Source organism: Dermatophagoides farinae, chromosome 1 (assembly GCF_024713945.1).
Source record: "Dermatophagoides farinae isolate YC_2012a chromosome 1, ASM2471394v1, whole genome shotgun sequence".
NCBI lineage: Eukaryota > Metazoa > Arthropoda > Arachnida > Sarcoptiformes > Pyroglyphidae > Dermatophagoides > Dermatophagoides farinae.
Window position 1 is genome coordinate 1,936,440 of NC_134677.1, and position 23,390 is coordinate 1,959,829.

Consider the following 23,390-nt stretch of genomic DNA (forward strand, 5'->3'; position numbering starts at 1 on the left):
GATGCTCTAATCGACGTTCTGCAGCCTCCTTCGGCCATATCTGAGCTAAACCCGATCTTCAGGGTGGAGGTTCATCATGACGCATTCCAATTGAGGCAAAACTCAAGGAAGCATTGTAGTTGATTATGTGTTTTTTGAAATAACCATAATTTGGATTTTCACGATTTGTGAGTAAATCCTTCAAGAAATCCGGATAACCAACGAATCGTTGCGGTTTGCCGTTGTGGCAGCAATCGTTTGATGTTTCGCACGGGAAAAGATAAGCATTGCATCTGCTGCATTGTTTATTCCTTTTGTTTTTTTTGAAGTCGTCGTCGGGTCACTTCCGGGCTTTCTCCGGCTCGAGTTTCAAAACAGAATCACTTTGGTTGGAGCGATAGGCACGCATATACTCACGCCTACGTGCTCTTTCTTGTTCGTTTGGCATTTTCTTTTCTTTATTTTTTCTTCAAACGAAATCAAACGAAAACACTAAAAAAATGCATGATGATGGTGAATGGTGAACAAACAATGAAATGAAAATGATTCGAATTCAAATTCGGAATCAAAAATGATGATGATTAGATTAGATTAGAATTAGAATTGATAAAAACAATATTCACTTTTCAATACTCATAATCATACTCATACATGCACACAAAATGAAAATCACGTGTGTCACTATCAAAATTCGAATTCGAACTCTTTCTATGTTCTATTGAATGACCATCTATTGGATGCAAAAGCTGCAGCAACGTGTGCTGAGCTAGAATAATAAAAAAAAGCTTTGTCAAAGCTACATACCGAAGAATACGTTTCTTTAGAAGCGGCTTCTACTTCTGAAGCTGAATGAACTGTTCAGCGGCATTCAAAAGTTTTTCCGCACGCATACACACACACACACATGAACAATTTCGATATTAATAATAACGATCACTTGATTTCCGCAATTGAAAAATTGATAAATGACAATAAATTACCTGAATTCTCTTACCTCATCCATCAACGACTTGGAGAAATGAACAAACATTTGAAATTTATTGTTTAAAGCTCTTTCTTAGTCTTTCATCTTTATTTACATGATTATCAATTTATAAGACTTTTATTTCCGTTTTTTCTTTTCTTGTATTTATATTTTTATTATTTTAATAATTTTAAATAAAGTCAGGAGTTATGCTCCTTTTAAATTAAAAAAAAAATAAAAATAAAAAATAAAAAAATACACACACACACACACACACACTCAACACCCACTGAGTAGCTCATACTAAATAGTTATGTTTGTACTGAAAATACGTACGATGACCGGCTCAGCTTGGCCGCATTAAATGCCAAGTTAATACCCAGTGCAAGTACACAGTGCAAGCACTTGGCGAGTATAAAAGTTGCAATTACCGACAAACGTAAGCGACATAGATTTTAAAAAAATTAAATTCAATTAAATTATTAAATTTAAATTAAACTAGTAGATGATGATGATATATATTTCACACAATTACAAATAAGATTTTTTTTTGCAATATTTGTTTTCGATGTCAATAAATGTTATTTTATTTTATTTTTGCTCGCTAAAATTTTTTTTTCATGTAAATACCATGAAGATGAAGATGACAAAGCTTTATGTATTTTTTGTTTTGTTTTATTTGTTTACAGGTTGTTGTTGTTGTGGTGTGGTGGATGGTAATTTTTTTGTTTGTTTTGTTTGAGGGAATTCATCTGATTTAACAAAATTGATTTAAGAGAAACAAAGATGTTATTAATATTTGCTGTTGTTGAAGATCGAATTGGATATAATGGCATCACACCTGGCAACGTTTTTGAATTCGAAATAAATCGATACACATAAACACAAACACACACTATACATCCCCCCACCATTATTATTCTTGCATGATCACATTGCATATTTTCGAGTCCATTCTCGTGCAAATTCATTGTATTTATCGCGATCAGTTTTGTAGATACGAGCAATTTCTGGTACCAAAGGATCATCGGGATTTGGATCGCATAATAGTGAACAAATTGAAAGCAAAACTTTTGAAATTGTTAATGCCGGCGACCATTGTGATCGTAATATATCCAGACATATAGAACCATTACTGTTTATGTTCGGATGATATATACGTGTAGTGAATGAGACTTTTGGAGGCTTAAACGGATAATCTGTTGGAAAGTGTATCGTCAGGAAAAACACTCCGCCTTGATAAGGACTATCTGGTGGTCCCATTATGGTCGCTTGCCAATGGAACGGATCTTCACCAACTGGACCGGCAGAACACTGTGCCGGTGGATCACGTTTCAAATCTTCCAATTCTTTACGGATTCTCTTCAATGCCATGTTTGTGAAATATTTGTACTGTTTGATTTGATTCAAATTTGTTTCTTTATAAAATTTTTGAATTAGAATCAATCAATAAATCGTGATCGGCCAATGAAACAAAAATCAATTTCGATAATAGCTAATAAGAATCTGTTGAAAGAAAAAAGAGAAAAAATGTCTTAATAAATAAAATCTATAAAAAATTAAAATTTATGAAGAATTAGTAATAAAAACGATAAAAAATAAAATGCTTTTCATTGTTGAGGATGAAATAGTTTAATTAGATTGGAACACAATGCGTAATAAAATCAACCACCCTCTCTCAAATAATTTTAATTTATTGTTTTATTTCATCGATAAGGTCAATCGATCATACCTAAAAAGTAAAATTAGGAAGAGTTGATAATTTCCTAAAGGGGGAGGGAAGAGATCGTAGAAATCAATCAAATAGAAACAATCGGGAACAGAGCCCAAATTCACTGATACACACACACAAATCGAAGATGAAAATCGGAAAACAAAAATGTGCCAATCTAATGAGATTAATCGGTATATGTACAGGTTTTTTTCAAGATTTGTATAATAATGTAATTATTATTCTTGTAGCTGAATTGCTGTCGTCGGTTTTGTGTGTGTATGTGTGTTCGTATTCTATTCTACCACACAAAACGCGATTCTGGACCTTTATGGATTGATCAAGGGGCTATATATCTCTCATCGAAACATTATTTTTAATCATACAACATACACAATGATGAATAATTTTTTTTGTTGATTTGTTGTATAAAACTAAAAAGGATTTCTCAATACAAAATCCTAATTGAAAAACACACCACACACACACAACACACAATCAAGAAATTTGTTTTTTCATCAAACGATTGAATTCGATGATGATGATGATGCTGGTGATGATGATTATGATGAAAAAAATAACGATGAATAACAAAATGGTTAAAGAATAGAAGAAAATAAAATTGAGTCACACTCACAAATACCAACAATAAAAAAGGATACGAGTTGAAAAAAAAATATAAAAGAGGAAAATCAAAGAAAAAAGAAGAAAAGGGAGCACGCAGCCAGCCAATAATGCAATGCAAGAGAAACTATGCTTGGTTTTTTTTTTTTTTTTTTGATTTGGCTCACTCACACACAACACACACAGCACAGATATATTAACGACGGCAGCAGCAGTATATTAGACGGACAGACATGGATAAAATAGTGAATGAGAGAGAAATTGAGCGTTCGAAAGCCACGAAAAAAAAATACAAGTAGCGCCACACAAAGAGAATGTTTACAATTGTAGCGGCGGCGGCTGCTTCAAAACAAGAGAATAAATAAATAAAAAAAATTTAATCATCCATTCAAATACAACGTATGACCACGAATAAATAAATTCTACCTGAAATTCATTAATCAATACATTTTTTTTATTGATTGATGAATTTACAAATCATATAAAATGTGAATGATTTTTTACTGACTGGTAATTTACGTTATCATTACAATGCACACTCAGACAATTTTAAGAGACAAAGAACGAAAAAAAACAAAACAAAAAATGCTTGATACTTTCAAATCATCAGCATCATTCAATTAATTAAGAAAATGAACGCATGCGTTCAATTTTAAATTGCAATCTTGAAAAAAATGATTTTTAATTTTCATTTTTTTTCACGTGTCAAATACGTATATTACATGTATACTCATTGTTCATCGGTGATTCTATATTCTAATATGAACCTTTTCAATCTAGAATTTCCTAAGAAAGACGAAACGATCGAATGAATTAGTATGTCATTCTTCTAAGAGTAGGCGGTAATCGTTAGTCTTTTATATATCCATTTCTTGTGAATTTCAATTTTTTTTTCGCCTCTCGACTATTCTATGCATATACCGTTACGGACGGTGTTTATGTCCTGATACAACACATAGCAATTTTTTTTCGTTTCGTTGTGCAATTTTCTTCAAAGAAAAATGGATTAATTCTAAGAATATAAATTGCTGCTGCCACCACCAACACCACCACCATCATCACTAAGACGATGTAAAATAGCAAGATTTGAAAGGTGAGGTGACAAGAAAAGCAAGGATAGCGAGAGCGAGAGAGAAGATCATCTTAATTCAATGTTAATAGGACGTCTCCATCTTAAATCAGATTGAATTTTTTTATGAAACAAATCAAGACATAAAATGAATGACGTAATTAATCTTAATCAAAAGACAAGATGGATGATTAAAAAAGAATTACATCATCTGACGGTGATTTGATGATTATGATGAGGTGTACACACACAAAACATGGAACAATTTGCTTATTACTAAAGTATTGAACCTAATTTACAATATAAAATCCACATAACTATCATACATGGCTTTATTTTTAGTTGTCATTTTGCAGCATCTTAATTAAAATGTCATCGACATTCGAATCACTAAACAGTAAACAAAACAAAAAAAAAAATTCAATGATAAATGTAGATGGAAAGGTGAAGAAAAAGTTGAGAAAAAAAAATCTGACAACAACAAAAAGCCATGGTTACTGTTATGACATTTACTAACCGAAACAGAAATTTGCAATATTGATTCTGAAATTCTTACCTTTAAAAACAAATTCAATTGTTTGTTAATAAATTCGGTGTGTTTTTTCAAATGAAATTTTCTATTTCAAATTAATTTTTTCAAATCAAACAATAGGATTATTGGTGATGATAATTTTCCAAACCAGATGAGAAAACCTTTTTTTCATGAAAACAAATGAAAAATAATGATTAAAAAAAATTTTTGATTTCGAATACAAACAAAACATTACCGGGTACTCAATATTTGTTGTTGTGGTATTAAAATACAGAGGAATGAATGTTTAATGTTTTTTTTTTGTTTTCAAAAGAATATTCTGATGTGAGTGAGTAAGTGAGAGAAAAATCTATAAAATAAAATGAAATTTTAATCGTAAATTTTATCAATAAAATATAATGATACATGCCACAAATTAGTGATAATTTTTTTCGTATAGTTTTCTATAATACACTCACACACTGACACGAAACAAAAGGTTTTTTTTTTTCGTTGGAATCGAATGAAAATGATTAGCCCAGAGAATGAGTAATATGACAAACACAAAGGTAAAATATTGCACACGAGAATCAAAAAAAAAAAAAAAATTAAATACGTTTGTGATGAGATAAAAAAAAAGTCAACCGGGTAATAAATCGGGATAAAATCAATGTGTGTGCTTTATAAAGGGTAGTGATGATGATGATAATGATTCGAACAAAAAAAAATTCGAACGTTTTGATGCTGATGATGATTTAATTTAATCCGATATCGACAAATAGAAACAAATCCAAAAGATTAAAAAAAAGTTGATCAAAAACTTTGAAGTAAATAAATACACAAACACAAAGAGAGAAGAAAAACTCACACACACACGACGACGACGACAACGACAACACCACAAAAAAAAAAGTTTTTTCTTTCAGCAAGAGCAATTGAGCAACAACAACAACAACAACAACAAAAAATAACAAAAAAAAAAAAAAAAAAATTTTCTTTTTTCTTTCTGTTCTCGTCAGATGAATTTTCTTCTTCTGTGGATGATGATGATGAATATTATATAAAGACGTAAGTATTTCAATTCAATTCAGACGAAACTTGGACTGTTGTTGTTGTTTTTGTTGTTGTTCGGGCTTATGTGATGACAACACTATGTTTTTCATTGCTACTTTTGCTGATTGGCATTATTATCTTATTATTGATGAGAAAAACAACCCGAAAAATAAAACATTTACTGATCATGTATTATTATTATTATTATGCAGATTCAAGGTATAGTCGTCATCGTCGTCATGGCCATAATGTTGGTTAGTTAATGATTTTTTTTTTTTTAAATTGGAACCATTTTTTTCTCTTTCTGTAAAAAGTTTCAGTTATGACTGATTCTGGTATGTGTGTGTGTGTGTTCTATATAAACCGATCGAATATTTATGGATTGAAATTATATATAGACCAGATTCTTGAACCAACCACTACTCGGTTTATTTCCGTCAACCACAACAACAACGACGTCGTAGTGTTTTTTTGGATTCTTGTCATTAATTTGAATTTTGTTTGTTACCCAACAATAAAACAATCCAACAAGCGAAACAAACAAAAAAAATAAGACGGAAAGAAAAAAAAATTTTTTTTTGTTATTCCAAAAATTTGCATTACCAAAATTTTATAATCATCATCGTTTTTCCTCATTATATTTTAAAAACAGAACATTTGTTTCCGGTTTTTTTTCCCGTCCCGTTAACCACACTCATTTACATCATCGTCATTATGCATAATGATGATGATGATGTAAATTTTTTTTTTTGTTTTGTGTGTGATTTACCAATTACATTCGACAATGTTTGATGATGATGACAAAAACAAACATTGGAAAGACATTATTATTCAAAGATGATCAAATCTTCAACTGATGATGATTCATCCATAATAGCTTGAAGCTATTAGAATACAACCACACACACAACCAACCAAATGATTTTAAAAGATTTCGAATGTTTACGATGGTAGCATGGCGGTGTGGTGGTGGTGGTGGTGTTTATCATCTATATATCTTTCTTTGCTAATCAACACACTACTTACTTTTTATATTACACAATTTATCTTTAAAGCTTCATCATCAACAATTTCTCTTTTGCTGAAAATGAACAAATCATATATAAAAGCACAAGCAACACGTTGTTGTTGTATGGCAAAAAAAAAAGAATCGAATCAATTTTTCATATAAAAAAAATGGAATATCATCATCATCATCATCATGTTGCATGTCGAAATTTTGATTTTTGTTGACAGATAAAACATACACAAGCCTATGTTGTGTTGTGAATACAACCACAACAACAACAATCCATTTTGGGATTAAAAATTGATTTCTTCTTCTTTCTTCGATCGACTATAAAACTTGAATTTTGCATTAGTTTGTCAAAATTGTTGCTGATGATCAGCCATCGATCCACTTGTCTCTTGTATAATTTTCTCATTTTGAAATTTTTTTTCCTTCCGCACACACACACACACACACGAGAAAGCAAGAAAATATTGTCATTTTTTTTGCTTGTTTGTTTGAGAAAATTTTATATCGTCAAAATCAAAGTACAAAGATCGACGTTCTCGATTCATTGATCTTTTGTCTGTCTATCTGTGTCTGTGTGTGTTGTGTTGTGATTTTAAATTTCTGTTTTTCATTTATAACATTCTATTTGTGCCATGTTTTCTTTTTCCAACCACACATCATCATCATCATCATTATTATTATGAATCCTTGAATTTAAATTCAATCTCCATGAATTTCAATGTGTATGAAACCTTCATTTGATTGATATATATGCACGCGCGTGTTTGTCGATCTACCATTTTATCATGATGATGATGATGATGTACTTTTCAATGAACAAAAACGATGCGTAGCTGAACAAAAAAAAAATATTCATATCATAATCATATCATATTTTTATCCCTAAAAATAATATCTGTAATTTAAGTAAACGTAATCGATTATTTATCACACCATGAAAGATCAAGATATTCGATTAAGGAAAAGAAAATTTAATAGAGAAATTTAAAGATAGATTTTCAATCGACAATCAATCAACAAAGCAAAAGCTTAATATTGTTTTTTTTTCTCCTTTCATTAATGATTTGTACATTGGATCATTCAGTTGATCCATTCATCTATCAAGTGTTGTGGTTTTTTTTACTGTAAAAAAAATTTCGACCACAATTTATCATCATCATGCCTTGGTTGTTCAATTTTTTAACACCCGTTTTGATTATCATAATGATAATCATTTTAATTCAGATTAATCCATCTATTTCCGTTTTTGATCATCAAACAAGTCAAACAAATGAATTGTTATTACAACAATCTCAACAGCAGCAGCAACAACAACAACAACAGCGGCAACAATTTCATGTACCACATGTTGATTGGAATTTTTTACAACGTTCAAATCAAACATCAGCAAAATCAATATTACAGAATGAAATTGAAAATTTAAAACGTTTATTTCCGTTCATTAATTTCCACAATTCATCAAAATCGTTTGATTCGTTTATTGTTTTGGATAATAATAATAATAATGATGATGACAATGATAATTCGAATGTTATTCATGAACAACAACAACAACAACAGATGATACAGCCATATCATATTCAAATAGAATCGAAAAAAGATTCGAATGATAATTTCATCAACAATGATGATAAAGATGATGATGGTAATAGTTCAACAACCACAACAACAACAAATTCAAAAAATAAATTAATCGATCTAAATGCCATATTATTTTTGGGATTAATGTTTTTCATATTGGTCGTTATAACGCTTTATCTTCTGAATTCATGGTCATCACGATTGGATCGTCGTGCATCCATACAAACGAAAACGGCCGATAATCACAAACAACCATATACGATTTCCGTGTAAATTCAATTATGAAGTCCAAAATGTGAATTTGTGATATTTTCCATATATCTATATCGATAATAAATTCTTTGCTCAACGTGATCATCAAAAGATTTTTTGTTTTTTTTTCAACATTCATGAAATTGTAACTGTAAAATTGTATATAATAATTAATTATTGGCCAATATTTTGTTAAACACTGATCAACATTTTTTTTAGACTGATAATAATAAATTGCAATAATAAATAAATTAACCTTCAAATTCAAATTCACCTGTTGGGTTTTTTTATACGATGAAAGTTATCGATTTATTGCGGGTATGAATTGGTCACATTAGAATAACATGTCACATGTTTTTCGTTACAAATAAACAAAATTGAATTGACAATTTATTTATTTTGTTGTAAAAATAAAATCAATATATCTAATCACAATGGAACCGATAATTGTTGATTCACGTGAAGAAGGTACGGTCGAAATCGACAGTGATATTTTACGTTTACGACCACTTGGTGCCGGACAAGAAGTTGGTCGCAGTTGTATCTACATGGAATTTAAAGGCAAAAAAATTTTACTCGATTGTGGTATCCATCCTGGTTTGAATGGTATGGATGCTTTGCCATTTGTTGATCTCATCGATCCAGAAGAAATTGATCTTTTGCTTATATCACATTTTCATTTGGATCATTGTGGAGCGTTACCTTGGTTTCTACAGAAAACCACATTCAAAGGACGATGTTTCATGACCCACGCAACGAAAGCAATCTATCGTTGGCTATTGGCTGATTGTATAAAAGTTTCCAACATATCGGCTGAACAGATGCTCTACACTGAACAAGATCTTGAACAATCAATGGACAAGATTGAAACGATAAATTTTCATGAAGAAAAAGAGATTGCCGGTGTACGATTTTGGTGTTATAATGCTGGCCATGTTCTTGGTGCTGCAATGTTTATGATCGAAATAGCTGGTGTTAAAATTCTTTACACTGGTGATTTTTCACGTCAAGAAGATCGTCATCTTATGTCGGCCGAAATTCCAGCCATTAAACCAGATATTCTTATCATCGAATCAACATATGGTACACATATACATGAAAAACGAGAAGAAAGAGAAGCCAGATTCACGGGCATTGTTTATGATACTGTCACAAGAGGTGGCAAATGTTTGATACCTGTATTTGCATTAGGTCGAGCTCAAGAATTATTGCTCATCCTGGATGAATATTGGGCACAACATCCTGAACTACATGAATATCCAATCTATTATGCATCATCATTGGCCAAAAAATGCATGTCCGTTTATCAAACATATATTAATGCCATGAATAATCGAATCAAACGACAAATTGCCATCAACAATCCATTTGTATTCAAACATATTTCAAATCTAAAATCCAAAGCACATTTAGATATGGATGAAATTGGACCTTGCGTAGTTATGGCTACACCCGGTATGATGCAATCAGGATTATCACGAGAACTTTTTGAAAGCTGGTGCAGTGACCGAAAAAATTGTTGTATCATTGCCGGTTATTGTGTGGAAGGCACATTGGCCAAACAGATTCTATCCGAACCGGAAGAAATTGTTGCGATGAGTGGACAAAAATTGGCGAGAAAATGTCAAATAGAATATATTTCTTTTTCAGCTCATACTGATTATAAACAGACAAGTGAATTTATTCGAGCACTTCGACCCCCTCATATAATGTTGGTGCATGGTGAAGCGAATGAAATGAATCGACTAAAATTGGCTCTAATTCGTGAATATGAAGATCAGGAAAAACCACCTGAATTTCATAATCCACAAAATACAGTCACATTGGAATTACATTTTCGTGGAGAAAAAATTGCTAAAGTGATGGGAAATCTAGCTGTAACAAAACCAACGGCTGGTCTACGTCTTTCCGGGATATTGGTGAAACGTAATTTTAGCTATCATTTATTAGCACCATCTGATCTAAACAAATATACTGATATGGTAATGAGCACTATTTCACAACGTTTAACTGTTCCATTCGAAGATGATTTTGACCACATGCTTACTGCATTCCAAGGATATCATTTGGAACAAATATCGGATTGTTCTGTTAAAGTTTTCGATCAGATACAAGCAACAATTGATGTGCAGAAAAAATTTGTTATACTTGATTGGATTTCATCGCCAGAATCGGATATGTATGCTGATACATTGATAGCATCCTTATTGAAATCATCGATAAAAAATGAAGAAATAGCATCACTATCGAGCAACAAAACGATGGATGTCGACATGGTGTCAGATGATAATGATGTAAAGAAATTTTATCCATCTACCAAGACAATTTCATCACAGGCTAAAGAGTTACTATTCACAAATCTTTTAATTGATTCATTAAGAGAAATGTTTTCATTACAAGAAAAAGATTTTGTCGTTAGGACTGTGAAACATGATTCGAAAACGACTATGATGATGACAGACAATGTACCGAAAGTTGAAAAACTTTTGGCATTCAAAATTGATAATGAAGCTGATGTTGAGATCAATATCACCTCCAGGCAAATAGTTCGATGCGATCTTGATCATGTAAGAAATATGTTGAATAGATTCCTGTCCAATAGTGTGGAAATCGGAGCAAATTCATAAAAATAAAAATAAAAATTTTCAAAAAAAAAATTTAAATTTTTTATTAAATAAATTCTTCCTTCATTTATTTGTCATATTAAAATAATTTATTTGTTTTGTTTTTTTTTACAAAATAAAATTATTGGAAAAAAAATTTAATCATTTATTTAAATGAACTTCGGCTACTTGGTCGTAAACCTCGTAATGAAGTACCCGAACTATTTGATGATGTTGATGGAGGACCAGGATAGTGACCGGAAACGTTAGCCATTTTAAATGACATCATCATTGCCGATGAATCGCCACCCATCACAGCTGGTGATTGTATTGAAGGAGACTGTGGTGATGACATCGTTTGATATTGTTGTTGACAGAATGATATCTCCGATGACATAGTTGATGATGCTGGCGAGGTTGGCTCATTAGTCATTGAATGAGGTGTTGATGGTATTGAAACTAATGATTGATTTGTTTTTAATGTACAATGAATAAAGTCTTCTAATGTTATAAAACCGGAATCCATTAATTTTGTTAGATCATAAGTTGCGTAAAGTTTTTCACTATGCAATAGATCATAACGTGGTGCATAAATACGATTAGCAAATTCTTCGAAAATTGTAGGATCTTTATATTTAGTGATCAAGTTTTTGATAGTATCATGACGTGTTTCAAAATATGGCTTATAATCATCCATATTCAAACGTTTTCCACGTGATGCATTGATTGCAGTTGCTCGTACTAGACCGGCCAGTTCATCACGATGTACAACGGCACCATGAAAAAGTGGTCCAAAAAATGGCACCTCTGCTTTACGCATTATTTGAATACGAAATAAATTCGGAAATGTATTGGCAGGTAATGGATAAATGACAATCAAAACATCACCAAATTCAGTGGCTAATATACTTCGACGATATTCTTTATAATGTTCGGACCAAACAATATGTATTTCATCATTTCCTAAATGTCTCATCTTCATATTCATAAGTTGTTGTTTATCAATTGATTGTTGTTGTTGTTGTTGACTAGTATTGGCATTTAATAATTCATTATTGACTGGTTCAAGACGTGTGGAAACATGAAATATAACTTCATTGAATGAATCGGCGTAATATGGTGCTGTTAGTCCAGTACTTAAATTGGATTGCAGACCACCCATGAAACCAGCATGAGTAGCAAGATTCACTTCCCATCCGATACGAGAGACAAATTCTTCGAAAGCTCGACTTCCAGATTTATTAAGTAATATACTTTCACGAGTCTCTTGGCAAGGTCCCACATAAATGACGGCAATCTTATGTTGATCTCGAAATTGTTGATTATCCAAATGTCGCAATTCACGTACAGTTGATTGACTTTTTGAAAGTAATTCAATTTGTTTACGTTTTTCCCATGATAGAAATCCAAATTGTTCAATCATTTGTCGACAATGTTGAAAAGCTTTAACTGGATCCAAAAGATCTGTACTACTTGAATCAGTTGACGAATTGTAGCTATTATTATCAATCGATGCAATATCGGGTGATGATTGATCTGGATTGACTTTAAAATGGCGACTATTAAATTCTGGATCTTCATTAAATTGAGATTCTTGAAAATGTTGATTAATCAATAATGCCAATGTATCGACTGCTTCAGGCATTTGATTTAATGAATGTAAAAAATCATCATTTGTTGTCAAAGTTTTCGGACGACATTCTGGTGTAGTTTCGTATATGGAATTCACTAAAAGCTCAAGGCTATCTTTGGCCAAAGAATTCTTGTAACAATTCATTGCATTTTCATCTTCCTCATCAGCCAGATCTGGACTTGTCGATTTGGCCGATTGATCACTTGCTAATGAACTTAATGGACGACTTATAGAATTTTTATCAGGAACCAATGGTGATGCAAGCATTATAGAGTCCCATGCAAATTTTCCCAACACATTACGTATGATTATACGAATCGGTTTAGCTGAAAACAAACTGAATGAATCCGAAGTGGTGGATGATAAAAATTTTGTCCATATGGTAGAATCAAATGCTTCGATAGGCAATTCAACAAATGACATTAAACAAGTATCATTAATAGTGAAAACAAGAACATTTGGAGCATTAAGAGATTCATAATCGACTTTGTCATATTGTGCCGAGGAAACATATGGATTATCATCATTTTCATTGATCAATGCACTTAATAATGCTGACCGTAATTTAGGCAAAGGAAAATGGCCCATAAAATTCATGAAATGTAATAAAATTAGATTAGCTGCTTTTTTCAATGTAGAAACATTTTCAATCTGTTGATCAAATGATGGTGTTAAACCGCCACCGCGATGACGATTATTATTGTTCATAGTAGTCAACATATCTTCATTCCTTGGTGAATTTGTTGAACTTATAATGGTATAATCCATTGTATCCATATCACCTACTTGTGGTGAATTTTTTAATGCTTCCGAAGTTGAAGAATTTAGTGATTGATTTTTAACCAATGCTACTGGATCCAAATTCACCACTGATATGTATAAAGAAATGACTAAATCAAGTAAACACGGTTTAATTTGATTAGATCTTGATGATTCATCCGAAGATTTTCGATTATTAATTATCGGATTTGGTTGACAAATTTTCCCTGGATATTCTTCCGTTACAAATGTATTCAAAAGAAAATCTTTACTGACTGACATACACCAATGTGATAGGCAAAACATGATACATAGTAGAAGCTAAAAATGAAAAGTTCATTTTAATAAAAAGTATCAAACAAAACAACAACTATGACTTACATTTTTGAAATCTTTCAACAAAGTTTTCTGTTTAAGAACATCGATATGAAGCTCAAAAGTATAGCATAGACCTTCGATTATACGTCTAGCTAGATCTGGATGTTTGTTCATCAGGTAATTTGAATGATCAGCAATCAATCGTAACATGTCACAAGCGACACGACATATTACACGATTATTGAACTAATATATTGAAGAATGAAACAATTTTAGTCATTTGAATTTAAATTTTTTTTTTTTTTGCTTAATAAATATGATTGAAATTTTGTATATTTTTATGGCAGATAATTCTCAAATATAGACATTGGATTCGTTTGGTTTATACCTTCGAATTATCAGCCGAATTACTATTAAAAACAGTAGCAGCAGCAGCAGTAGCCATGTTGGTGGTGGCGTCGGTAATTGGTCGTGTTGGTGAAGCTGCCGGTTTGGCTCGTTTAACCGATATCTGATAACAATTTTTTTTTGAGTTAGTGTTTTAATGAGGGGTTATTCATCATTCAACGAGCAACGAAATAAATGAATGAATTAACAGCAAAATTGACACAAAAAAAATCAAACAAAAAAGAAAAATTAATTTCAATCATGCATGCACAATCAAAAGAAAATAGAGAAAAAGAAATGATCGATAGATATACAAATAGATAGATTATATAAAGTATAATTTGGATCCGACACCACCATGACCATGAGTGTATATATAGAGAATGAATGAGAATCAAGTATTCACGTGCAAATTGAAAAATGATTTTGTTTTTCAAATTTTGTTCAACAATCAAAATGAAATGATAGCTTACCCTTGTTCCAGCAACTAAAATGTTGATAATATCTTTGATACGATTAAATTCGGAGCCTTTAATGAATTCACGGTATAGAAATATACCCAAACTACAGAATGAAATGACACGTCCTAATCCAGTTTGTTCGCGTTTACTGGCGCCAATCAATATTTCAATTACATGATCCTAATAAAATTTTCATTTTTCAATAGGTTAGTATTCAGATCAAAAAAAAATATCATGTCAAACCTTAAGATCAGTGTATGGTTCAAGACTAAGTGTATCAGTACTACGAAGACAAAGTACATTGCTGAATACGTCGAAAAATCCAATCAATGAACCAAGCAATTGTAATGATTCAATACGTGGATACTGTATGAAAATAAATTTTGGCGATAATTAATAGTGAAAAAAAATGGAATTCTGTGTAAAAATTACCGTTTTGACTTCAGTTGAACCAATGACAACATTGGCTGCGCTAACAAAATGAAACAAAAGACATGAAGATCCCCAAAGTGAGGCAGAAAAGAATTTCGATCCACAATATTTGATAATGGTATTGATCAAATCCTATTGGATTGAGAGTTTGAAAAAAACAATTTTTATAATCAAATTGAATAATTAGTGTAAATTGTTAATTTTATACCATATCATAGGATAGAATTGCACGTTTCAAAGCCAAATAGAAAAGAATCAAAAATTCTTTGCTTAATTCTTGTTCGGAACGATACATGGCAATCATGCAAAGTAATTTATATGCTAAAAGTCGACCAGATTTATATTCTTGAGGTAATGTCGTAGCCCTAAATAACCATGAGGTATAATAATGTAATGATGGAACCAATAATTGGCCACAATTTTCTCCCGATTGATGTGATGAAGCAGCACTTAGATAAGTAATATTATCACGAATTTTTGTAAAATCTTCAGTGATTATAGCAAGACATTCGAATGCCTTTCGATGAAGATTAGGATCTTCGATATCATTAGGATCACCAAGTATTTCCAACATTCTTCGCCAAAGAATAGCAGCAACTTCAGCATTCCATCCACGAGATTGTCCTCCTAATAATACTGGTCGATTAGCTAACGGATTAGTATCGTGACAATGTTTATTCGAAACAGTTCCATTTTCTGATGATCCAAAAGAAATTTGTTGATCGGTTATTGATGAACTACAAGTAGAAGCAGCTGATGTTGAATCGAATGTTAATGGAGTTTCTTTTAAACTATTACATTCACCAATTGTACCCGTGTATGATGCCCCTAAACTTAATGTATCAGCAATTGAATCTGATCCATTTGTTTGATTTGAATGATGATGGTGATGATGTTGATGATGATGATGATGATGATAATGGGTAATATTGTGACGATGGGCAGAATACATGATAGCTATATCATTTGCAGAATTTGATCGAAACAATGTTTTTCTTCTGAGGTAGTCAATCATATAATATTCGTTCATTGAAATTGAATCATCATTATCTTCAGCCACGTCATTGTAGCCATTATCATTATAATAATCAGGCTGATAATCGAAACTTTCGCCAATTCCAATGGTTAATTCTTCATCGATTTCGTCATCATCAATCATTGGTAAATTATTATTTCGTAATATAGATGATCTATGCCGATTCTTTTTCGAATATTTTCGATTTTTCGTTGCCGATGATGACTTATAGGAACGTCTTGCAAAATACATTTTCGATTGCATTGATGTGCGTATTGGACATAATGATTGTTGTACAGTTAACACAAGGCAGCTATCCGATAGGCTACGTTTTAGAAATCGATTTATTAATTGATTTTTATGATAATCCCGATGTCGATTCACCGAAACCAAATGTAATAATGGTGTTGATATTTTTGGATGACCTCCTTTTCGTTGATGTCGAGAACCATTGATGTTATCACTTGTTGAATCATTGCTAAGTAAACGTTGAACTGGAACTTTGGATGAATCATATTGTGCGGAATCAGGATGAGTTGATGTTCGACTAATCTGATCATGTTGTTGTTGAGTTTGATTCGACGATGATTGATTGATATTTTTTGTCTGATTAATAGTTTCACGTGATTGTGGATGTTGGTTTTGTGATTGTTGTGGTTGTGTTGAACTAACACTTCGAATATGATGTAATCTAGGTTTATTTCGTAATTCTCTTTTACGATCAGTGATTGTTTTATCCATTGGCAATTCATTAAGATTAATATGGAATACATAACGTGACATGACTCGATTCAAAATTAACATTGTATTACTCCATTCACTGATCAATTCGTCCCATTCGGTTAATGATGAAACAAGCTGATGAAATTGTTCCCATAGCTGACTTGATACTTGTATGTTAAGATTGGCTTTGATCCAGGTAACAACTAATGTTTGAAAAAGAGCCGGAGCCAAACGGCCGCCAAGACTATCTTCACGTTTAGCTGGAACTTTTGGACTAATAATACATTCGGTAACACGAATCAATACTTGAACAAGATTCTCCCAAACACTTTGTTCCATTTCGATTTTCATCACCATATATCGATAAATATTGAATACCCGTTTAGAAACATCAACCTGTTTTTCCAATATTTGCACCATTTCTGAAGGGACTTCCAATAAGAATACGTTCGATGAGGACATGACAAATATGTTCATCATATTCATATAACCAGCACATACATTTTCATCATTCGATATCATCAATGTCATTGGCTGATTTGAACTTGATGGTGAATTTGTCAAATTTCCGCTATTAATATTATTATTTGGTTCAGCCAAAAATAATGGCAATGGACTACTATTTTCTTTGTAAATCCATTGTCGAAATACTTTGATCACATCACGCATTGTTGTAGTAAGATCTTCATGAAATGGCCATAGGAACGATTGATGAAAAAGATTTAACACCAGATCAACATAGAATCTTCGTGAATTTAATAATGAACGAAATATTTCACTTTCATATTCAAATGTTTGGCTGGTTATCATGTTTTGTTGATTGTTTAACAGAGTTTTCGATGATGATTGATTGAATAAAGACATGGGTGATGATGATTGTGACGTTGACAATAGACTACTTAAACTGGATGAATGTAACAAATTTGATTGTGAAGTTGAATACTTGGATAAATTACTCGACAATGGATCTGTTGTTGAATTAGTGGGAGTCAATGTTGCCGTTTGGCCATTGTTTTGATTGCTGGCACCTTCTTTACCCAATAAATATTTGGCAAACCATTGGATTACGACAGCTTGTAGGAAAGGCACATGTTCATTTTGATTGGGATAATGATCACGAAATCGTCTCAATTTGGGCAATTCATTAGTTGGATGATAAATCGAAATCAATAATCTTATTGTAAAATCATTCCATTCATTTTCATTATGATTTTTTGTTGCCAATACTGGAAAAATATAAGGCAAATAAATTCGTGAAAATGATGAAAAAAGAAATTCAAATCCACGTAGATGTCGTCGTTCTCGATGATCACGCCAATAAATTTTTGCACATTGTGATATTGAATAATCTAATAAATGTAGAGTAAAAAATATTCTTGTGTACTGTTTATATTCGTAATTAGGATAGCTGCTGTTTATGTTACTGCCATGTGTTACTGATGAAGAATTACTTGAATGCAATGAACTTAATGATTGATCAATATTCAAGATAAATGGTTCAATTGGAAATGGACGAATTCCATAATATTTCACTTGATTCGGATCGATCAATGGAGATTCGGCTAGATGTTGATTCGTGCAAGTTGTTTCATTTAAAACGACACCAGGAATTAGCGATGCATAAAGGAATTCAATTTGTTGATTTTGTCGTAAATTTGTTTCGCCAAGAATTTGGTAATAAATCAGAAATAAACGCATCGCTTCCAAGCGGATAGATAATAGATTGGTTGGATGTAAACATTTTCGAAATATAAAAATCAAACTATTCATTTGCCATCGTTTTTCTAATTTTTCTGGCAAAAGAATCAAAATTTTTTCGAATATATAAAATAATAATCTATCATCTTCGGTGGTATTCTTTCGGTGTCCATTGAATTTAACCGAATCCAATATGACAAATGTTTCATGAAAAACCGAATAGATGACTGAATAATTACTCATAAAAGTTTCTTTAACTTCTTTGATTTCTTTTGCATCTAAATAATAATGATGATAAATGTCAATAAAAAAGCATTTAACGTATCAATCAATAATCACTTACCGCAAATAGATTTCAGTGCTCGTAATCGACTAAAACAATCACGTTTATAATCAAATAATTTTGATAAAGATTTTTTCAAATCAAATTGTTGTTTATTAGTTTTGAATTTGATTCCCTGCATTTTTGGTTGTTGTTGTTTGTTTTCAAAAGATCTAAATTCGTTAAAAATTTTTTCATGAGATTACATCATTCAACAATATGAATTTATGCAATTCTGGAATTGATTCCCATGAGTGATGATGATGATGATGATGACGTTACTGTTCTTGAATTGTATCTAAACAATAATCAGCATAATTTTTGATTTGAATAATTTTTTTTTTATTATTCCGTTGTTTTTGTTGTTTGTGAAAGGCACAAGGTGGGCGAATTTCGTTTATGTTTTCTGCTTCTTTTTCTTCTACCATTAAATATAAACAATAACGGCATCAATATAGCAATGAAAATGATTAGTTGAAAAAGAAGAAGTAGAAGAAGTAGAAATAAAATATAGTATAAACAGGATCGAAAATAAAAATTGAAAACACACTGATGTTGTTGATGTTTTTTTTTTGGGGGGTATCAATGATCAATGATTAATGATTAATGATTAATGATGATAGTGAAATCAAACGTTGATGATGAAAAAAATGTTTTCATTGATCGATGATGATGATGATACGATTTCAATTAATGATAATCTTTATTCGAAAAAAATGTTTTTTTTTTTTGGTGATGATATGAATCGAACAACTCTTTGCTTGTCTTTTTTTTCCCCATATGCTAATCAAACACAATTTTTTTTTCTTCAATGATGAACATATTAATTTGTTATTATATATGTCTTATTTGAAATTCGATATATTTCATATATTTTGTCGTTGTAAATAGTTATTAGTGATTTGATATTTGATCCAAATTTGATGGTTATGAATTACGTTTTTCTGGTGACGTTGCAGGTAAATATATTGTATGTATGATTCACATCAACGATTAATATCAATGTTTCGAATAGCGAATTTAACAACAGAACGAACGTTGATTACAATGACATCGGAAAAAAAACAACAACTAGAAAAATGTCAAATATAAAATCAAAAGAGAATAAATAACACAAGTAGTCATGGTTAGAATCAATCACACATATACATACTTTGTTGTCATCATCATCCGCGTTAATGCATAACATATTCAACAGCAAACAATTTCATGATGGATGTTGAATTTGATTTAAATGATTAAATGAAAAAGATATGATATGATGAGGAAAAAAAGCTGTATAGCTGTTTCGGTTTTGTTGTCAAAAAAAAAGATGAAGAAAGAATAACGAATAAATCAACAAATAAATTTCATTCGTATAAATAGAGATTGTAGAGGTATATAATAATAATAATTCAAATCATCACAATAATTACGGATTTTATGATGACCTAACGATGACCATTGTTGTTGAGAATTTTTTTTTTTTCATTATTCTGCTTCTATTATATAATGGTGGGCAAACAAACAAACAAAAAAAAAACGAAAGATGATGAAGATTTAGGGATGTGAAGATGATATAGTAATAATAAATGAATAGATGAATAGATAGATATGGATCAAAGACCCTTTCTGGGAGGTAAAGAAAAACGATTCGAGTTGAAGAAAAAAAAAATCTTGTTTTTTTCTCTCTCTCTCTCTCTCTCTCTCTCTCTCTCACTGATGAAGAACCAGTATTCACCACCGCCAATACAGTAAAAAAAATGTGTCTTCGACTCGTTAACAAAACTACTAGTGGTTGGTTGTCCTTTTTTTTTGATTGTCTCTTTCTCTATCTCATGATGACGATGTGAATGATTGTGTGATTATGAGTAGCCAGTTCGGTATTTTTTTCGTTCTGTTGTTATTGTTGTTGTTATTGGCATAGGTAATAATCTTACCTTTCGCCCAAAATTGTGTTTGTATGTATTGAGATGCTTGAATGGTAATTGTTGTTTTTTGTTGTTGTTGTTGTTGTTGTTGATAATAGTTTGAGTCGATTATGAATAGAAATGTTCAAATATAGAAAAAAAACACTTGCTTCCACGGCGACCATCAAATCACTCTTTGATATGACATACACACACAGACACAGACACACAATGTCGAGGTTTATACTTTTTATCCGTAAATAATGGATAATGATGATGATGATGATGGTAAAATATATTTATGGTGCATGCACACTTTTTTTTTATCATCATCATTATTATTACATGTTATCATAAATCATCATGAATCGAATAGACTTGATTATCCAGACATGATTATTGTGGCTCTATGTTTATAGAACTAGAAAAAAAACAAACAATTTTATGTTGACATTTAAAAAAAAAAAATACATACGACAACAACAAGAATAATTACCTATTTCATAGTAAAACTCAAATCAATCCATACCAGGTAAAAATAAACCACCAAAAACAACTTGTGGATTATATATTGAAGAAAAAAAAATTGCACTGTAAAAACAAAATTTCTCTCGTTGATTTTCGATTTTTATGTGGCTGCCATTTGAATTTCACAGAAAAGGAAAAAAATCAAAATCAATCATTCATTCCTTTTTTTCTTCAATGATTGATATGTACTAAGAATAGAATCCGATTATTTGAACATGAATAAATGGATCCTTTTTAGGAATGAAATGAAAATAAAAACGGATTGTATGTTTATGTTGTTTCGGAATCACAGCATGATTATATTATTATTAAAATCCATCACAAAGAATTGTATATACACAAACAAAAGCAACAACAAATACTCATTAATTCATGATGTGATGAAAATTTTTATCCACGGATAATAAAATGTAAACAATGTGATTATTACAATTTTTATTTTCTGATTGAAAATAAAAATGAATCCACATTTGATTGAATGGAAAAAAAACCAGATCACCGTTGTGGCATGATTTTTTTTTTTTTTGTTCGAGTCTGTTTATTATCACTATATTACAACAATTGCAGAATATTGCCAAATTCATTGTTATTGTTTCAAAATATCATCGGTTCAATACATTCTTCAACACTAGATGGCATGCCTATTGCAAAATATTTTTTTTCATTCATCATTTATTTACATTCGAAAATGCTGCTATTATATTGTTTTCATTGTTCTCTTTTTGTTGAATTTCAATTTTTTTTTGCTTTTCATCATCTTTGAAAAAAAGTTTTTTTTTGATATTAGATCTGATGATGATGATTATCATGTCAATCAAATGATTAGTGATTTGTAAATTTATTTCAACTGAAATCATCTTTTTTTTCTGGTAATACAATGTATAACATGAAAAATAATGTTTCCAATCTTATGATTATAATGATGATGATGATGATGTTTGACATATGAAAGTTTTGGTTCCCATAACGTAAAAGATAAAATCTTGATCACATCATTATTATTAATATCATCATCATTCTAAATCGAACATGAACGTGAATCATTTAGAATCTTTAGAATTCTCATATTTTCAATTTTGTTTGGTTTCTCTGGTAGTGAAAATGTCAACTTTTCTTTCACGCTTTTCCAACCACAGCCATCAACCATGGATATCGTTATCGTTGAATAGTTTTTTTTTTGGCAACAAAAAAACAAGAAGAAGAAGAAAATAAAAACGAATCAGAATCAAATGAAAGTTATTAATGACCAGATTTATGAAACATCCAGACAAACAAACAAACAAACAAACATGAAAAAAAACTAATGAGAAAAATAATGATTTTATCTCTTCTTTGAAATGGAATTCATTTTCAACTGTGTCGATTGTGTGTGTGTATTTGTTACAAATCGAATGAATGAATTGCCGCGTGTCATCCATTTCATTTCGTTGGATTCATTTTTTTATATTCTCACTGGTCACTGATAATCAGTTATATCGATAAATGGCAAGAATATAGTGAATCCGATAAATGGTTTTGATTACACACACACACACACACACACCATATTATTGTTCATCATCATTAGCATCATTTGGATGACACAATATTGTTCATTTCCGATTATGTTCTAATGATTTTTTTTCAATCTCTGTTCCACATTCTATTACGAGATACAAGATAAATGATTTCAACTTTTTTTTTCTTCTGGATTTAATTATGAATCAAACCAATATGTGGTTGTGTGTGTGTGTGTGTATGTGGTGTCCAATATATTGTTGTTGAATTTGTTCAAAATATCCGATTATCAAATTCTCAAATTTCCATTCATTTGTATATTGTTGAAAATTCACAATTCAACCCGTATCTCAGTCAAATTTC

General features: G+C 31.0%; 4 protein-coding genes across 13 annotated transcripts; 2 read left to right on the forward strand and 2 right to left on the reverse strand.

Moving 5' to 3' along the window:
- Positions 1-1,430: 1,430 nt before the first annotated feature.
- Positions 1,431-5,782, reverse strand: LOC124492187 (ubiquitin-conjugating enzyme E2-17 kDa). Of its 6 annotated transcripts, none has more exons than XM_075731653.1 (4): positions 5,289-5,782; positions 5,115-5,228; positions 4,904-5,040; positions 1,431-2,449 (listed from the first exon to the last, which is right to left on the reverse strand). In XM_075731653.1, the coding sequence occupies exon 4, from the start codon at positions 2,315-2,317 to the stop codon at positions 1,874-1,876; it is 444 nt and encodes a 147-aa protein (XP_075587768.1). In that variant the 5' UTR covers positions 2,318-2,449; positions 4,904-5,040; positions 5,115-5,228; positions 5,289-5,782; the 3' UTR covers positions 1,431-1,873. The 6 variants fall into 6 exon arrangements, with proteins under 6 accessions (XP_075587768.1, XP_075587778.1, XP_046910967.1 ...); XM_075731663.1 differs by having other exon boundaries at positions 5,338-5,658; XM_047055011.2 differs by lacking the exons at positions 4,904-5,040; positions 5,115-5,228; positions 5,289-5,782 and adding an exon at positions 2,676-3,435.
- A 103-nt stretch (positions 5,783-5,885) lies between these two features.
- Positions 5,886-9,031, forward strand: LOC142597573 (uncharacterized). Its single transcript, XM_075731635.1, has 2 exons — positions 5,886-5,926; positions 7,837-9,031. Exon 2 carries the CDS (start codon positions 8,088-8,090, stop codon positions 8,781-8,783), a length of 696 nt encoding a protein of 231 aa, XP_075587750.1. The 5' UTR covers positions 5,886-5,926; positions 7,837-8,087; the 3' UTR covers positions 8,784-9,031.
- A 165-nt stretch (positions 9,032-9,196) lies between these two features.
- Positions 9,197-11,471, forward strand: Cpsf73 (cleavage and polyadenylation specificity factor 73). Its single transcript, XM_047055010.2, has one exon. It carries the CDS (start codon positions 9,197-9,199, stop codon positions 11,387-11,389), a length of 2,193 nt encoding a protein of 730 aa, XP_046910966.1. The 3' UTR covers positions 11,390-11,471.
- On the reverse strand, positions 11,405-22,012 carry LOC124492184 (ral GTPase-activating protein subunit alpha-1). Of its 5 annotated transcripts, XM_075731617.1 has the most exons (11): positions 21,499-22,012; positions 20,529-21,423; positions 20,267-20,396; positions 19,135-20,184; positions 15,564-19,069; positions 15,356-15,487; positions 15,167-15,289; positions 14,936-15,103; positions 14,464-14,586; positions 14,139-14,321; positions 11,405-14,078 (listed from the first exon to the last, which is right to left on the reverse strand). In XM_075731617.1, exons 4-11 carry the CDS (start codon positions 19,253-19,255, stop codon positions 11,532-11,534), a joined length of 6,903 nt encoding a protein of 2,300 aa, XP_075587732.1. In that variant the 5' UTR covers positions 19,256-20,184; positions 20,267-20,396; positions 20,529-21,423; positions 21,499-22,012; the 3' UTR covers positions 11,405-11,531. The 5 variants fall into 5 exon arrangements, with proteins under 5 accessions (XP_075587732.1, XP_075587729.1, XP_075587725.1 ...); XM_075731614.1 differs by having other exon boundaries at positions 19,135-20,594; positions 21,033-21,409; XM_075731610.1 differs by having other exon boundaries at positions 20,267-21,423.
- Positions 22,013-23,390: the final 1,378 nt, after the last annotated feature.

Coding starts and splice junctions, on each gene's coding strand:
- LOC124492187 (XM_075731653.1), bottom strand. CDS start 2,317: ATGGCATTGAAGAGAATCCGTAAAGAATTGGAAGATTTGAAACGTGAT.
- LOC142597573 (XM_075731635.1), top strand. CDS start 8,088: ATGCCTTGGTTGTTCAATTTTTTAACACCCGTTTTGATTATCATAATG.
- Cpsf73 (XM_047055010.2), top strand. CDS start 9,197: ATGGAACCGATAATTGTTGATTCACGTGAAGAAGGTACGGTCGAAATC.
- LOC124492184 (XM_075731614.1), bottom strand. CDS start 19,255: ATGCAGGGAATCAAATTCAAAACTAATAAACAACAATTTGATTTGAAA. Junction 15,488..15,563: donor CAATTCTATCCTATGATATG/GTATAAAATTAA, acceptor TCAATCCAATAG/GATTTGATCAATACCATTAT. Junction 14,587..14,935: donor TTTTAGTTGCTGGAACAAGG/GTAAGCTATCAT, acceptor AATTGTTATCAG/ATATCGGTTAAACGAGCCAA.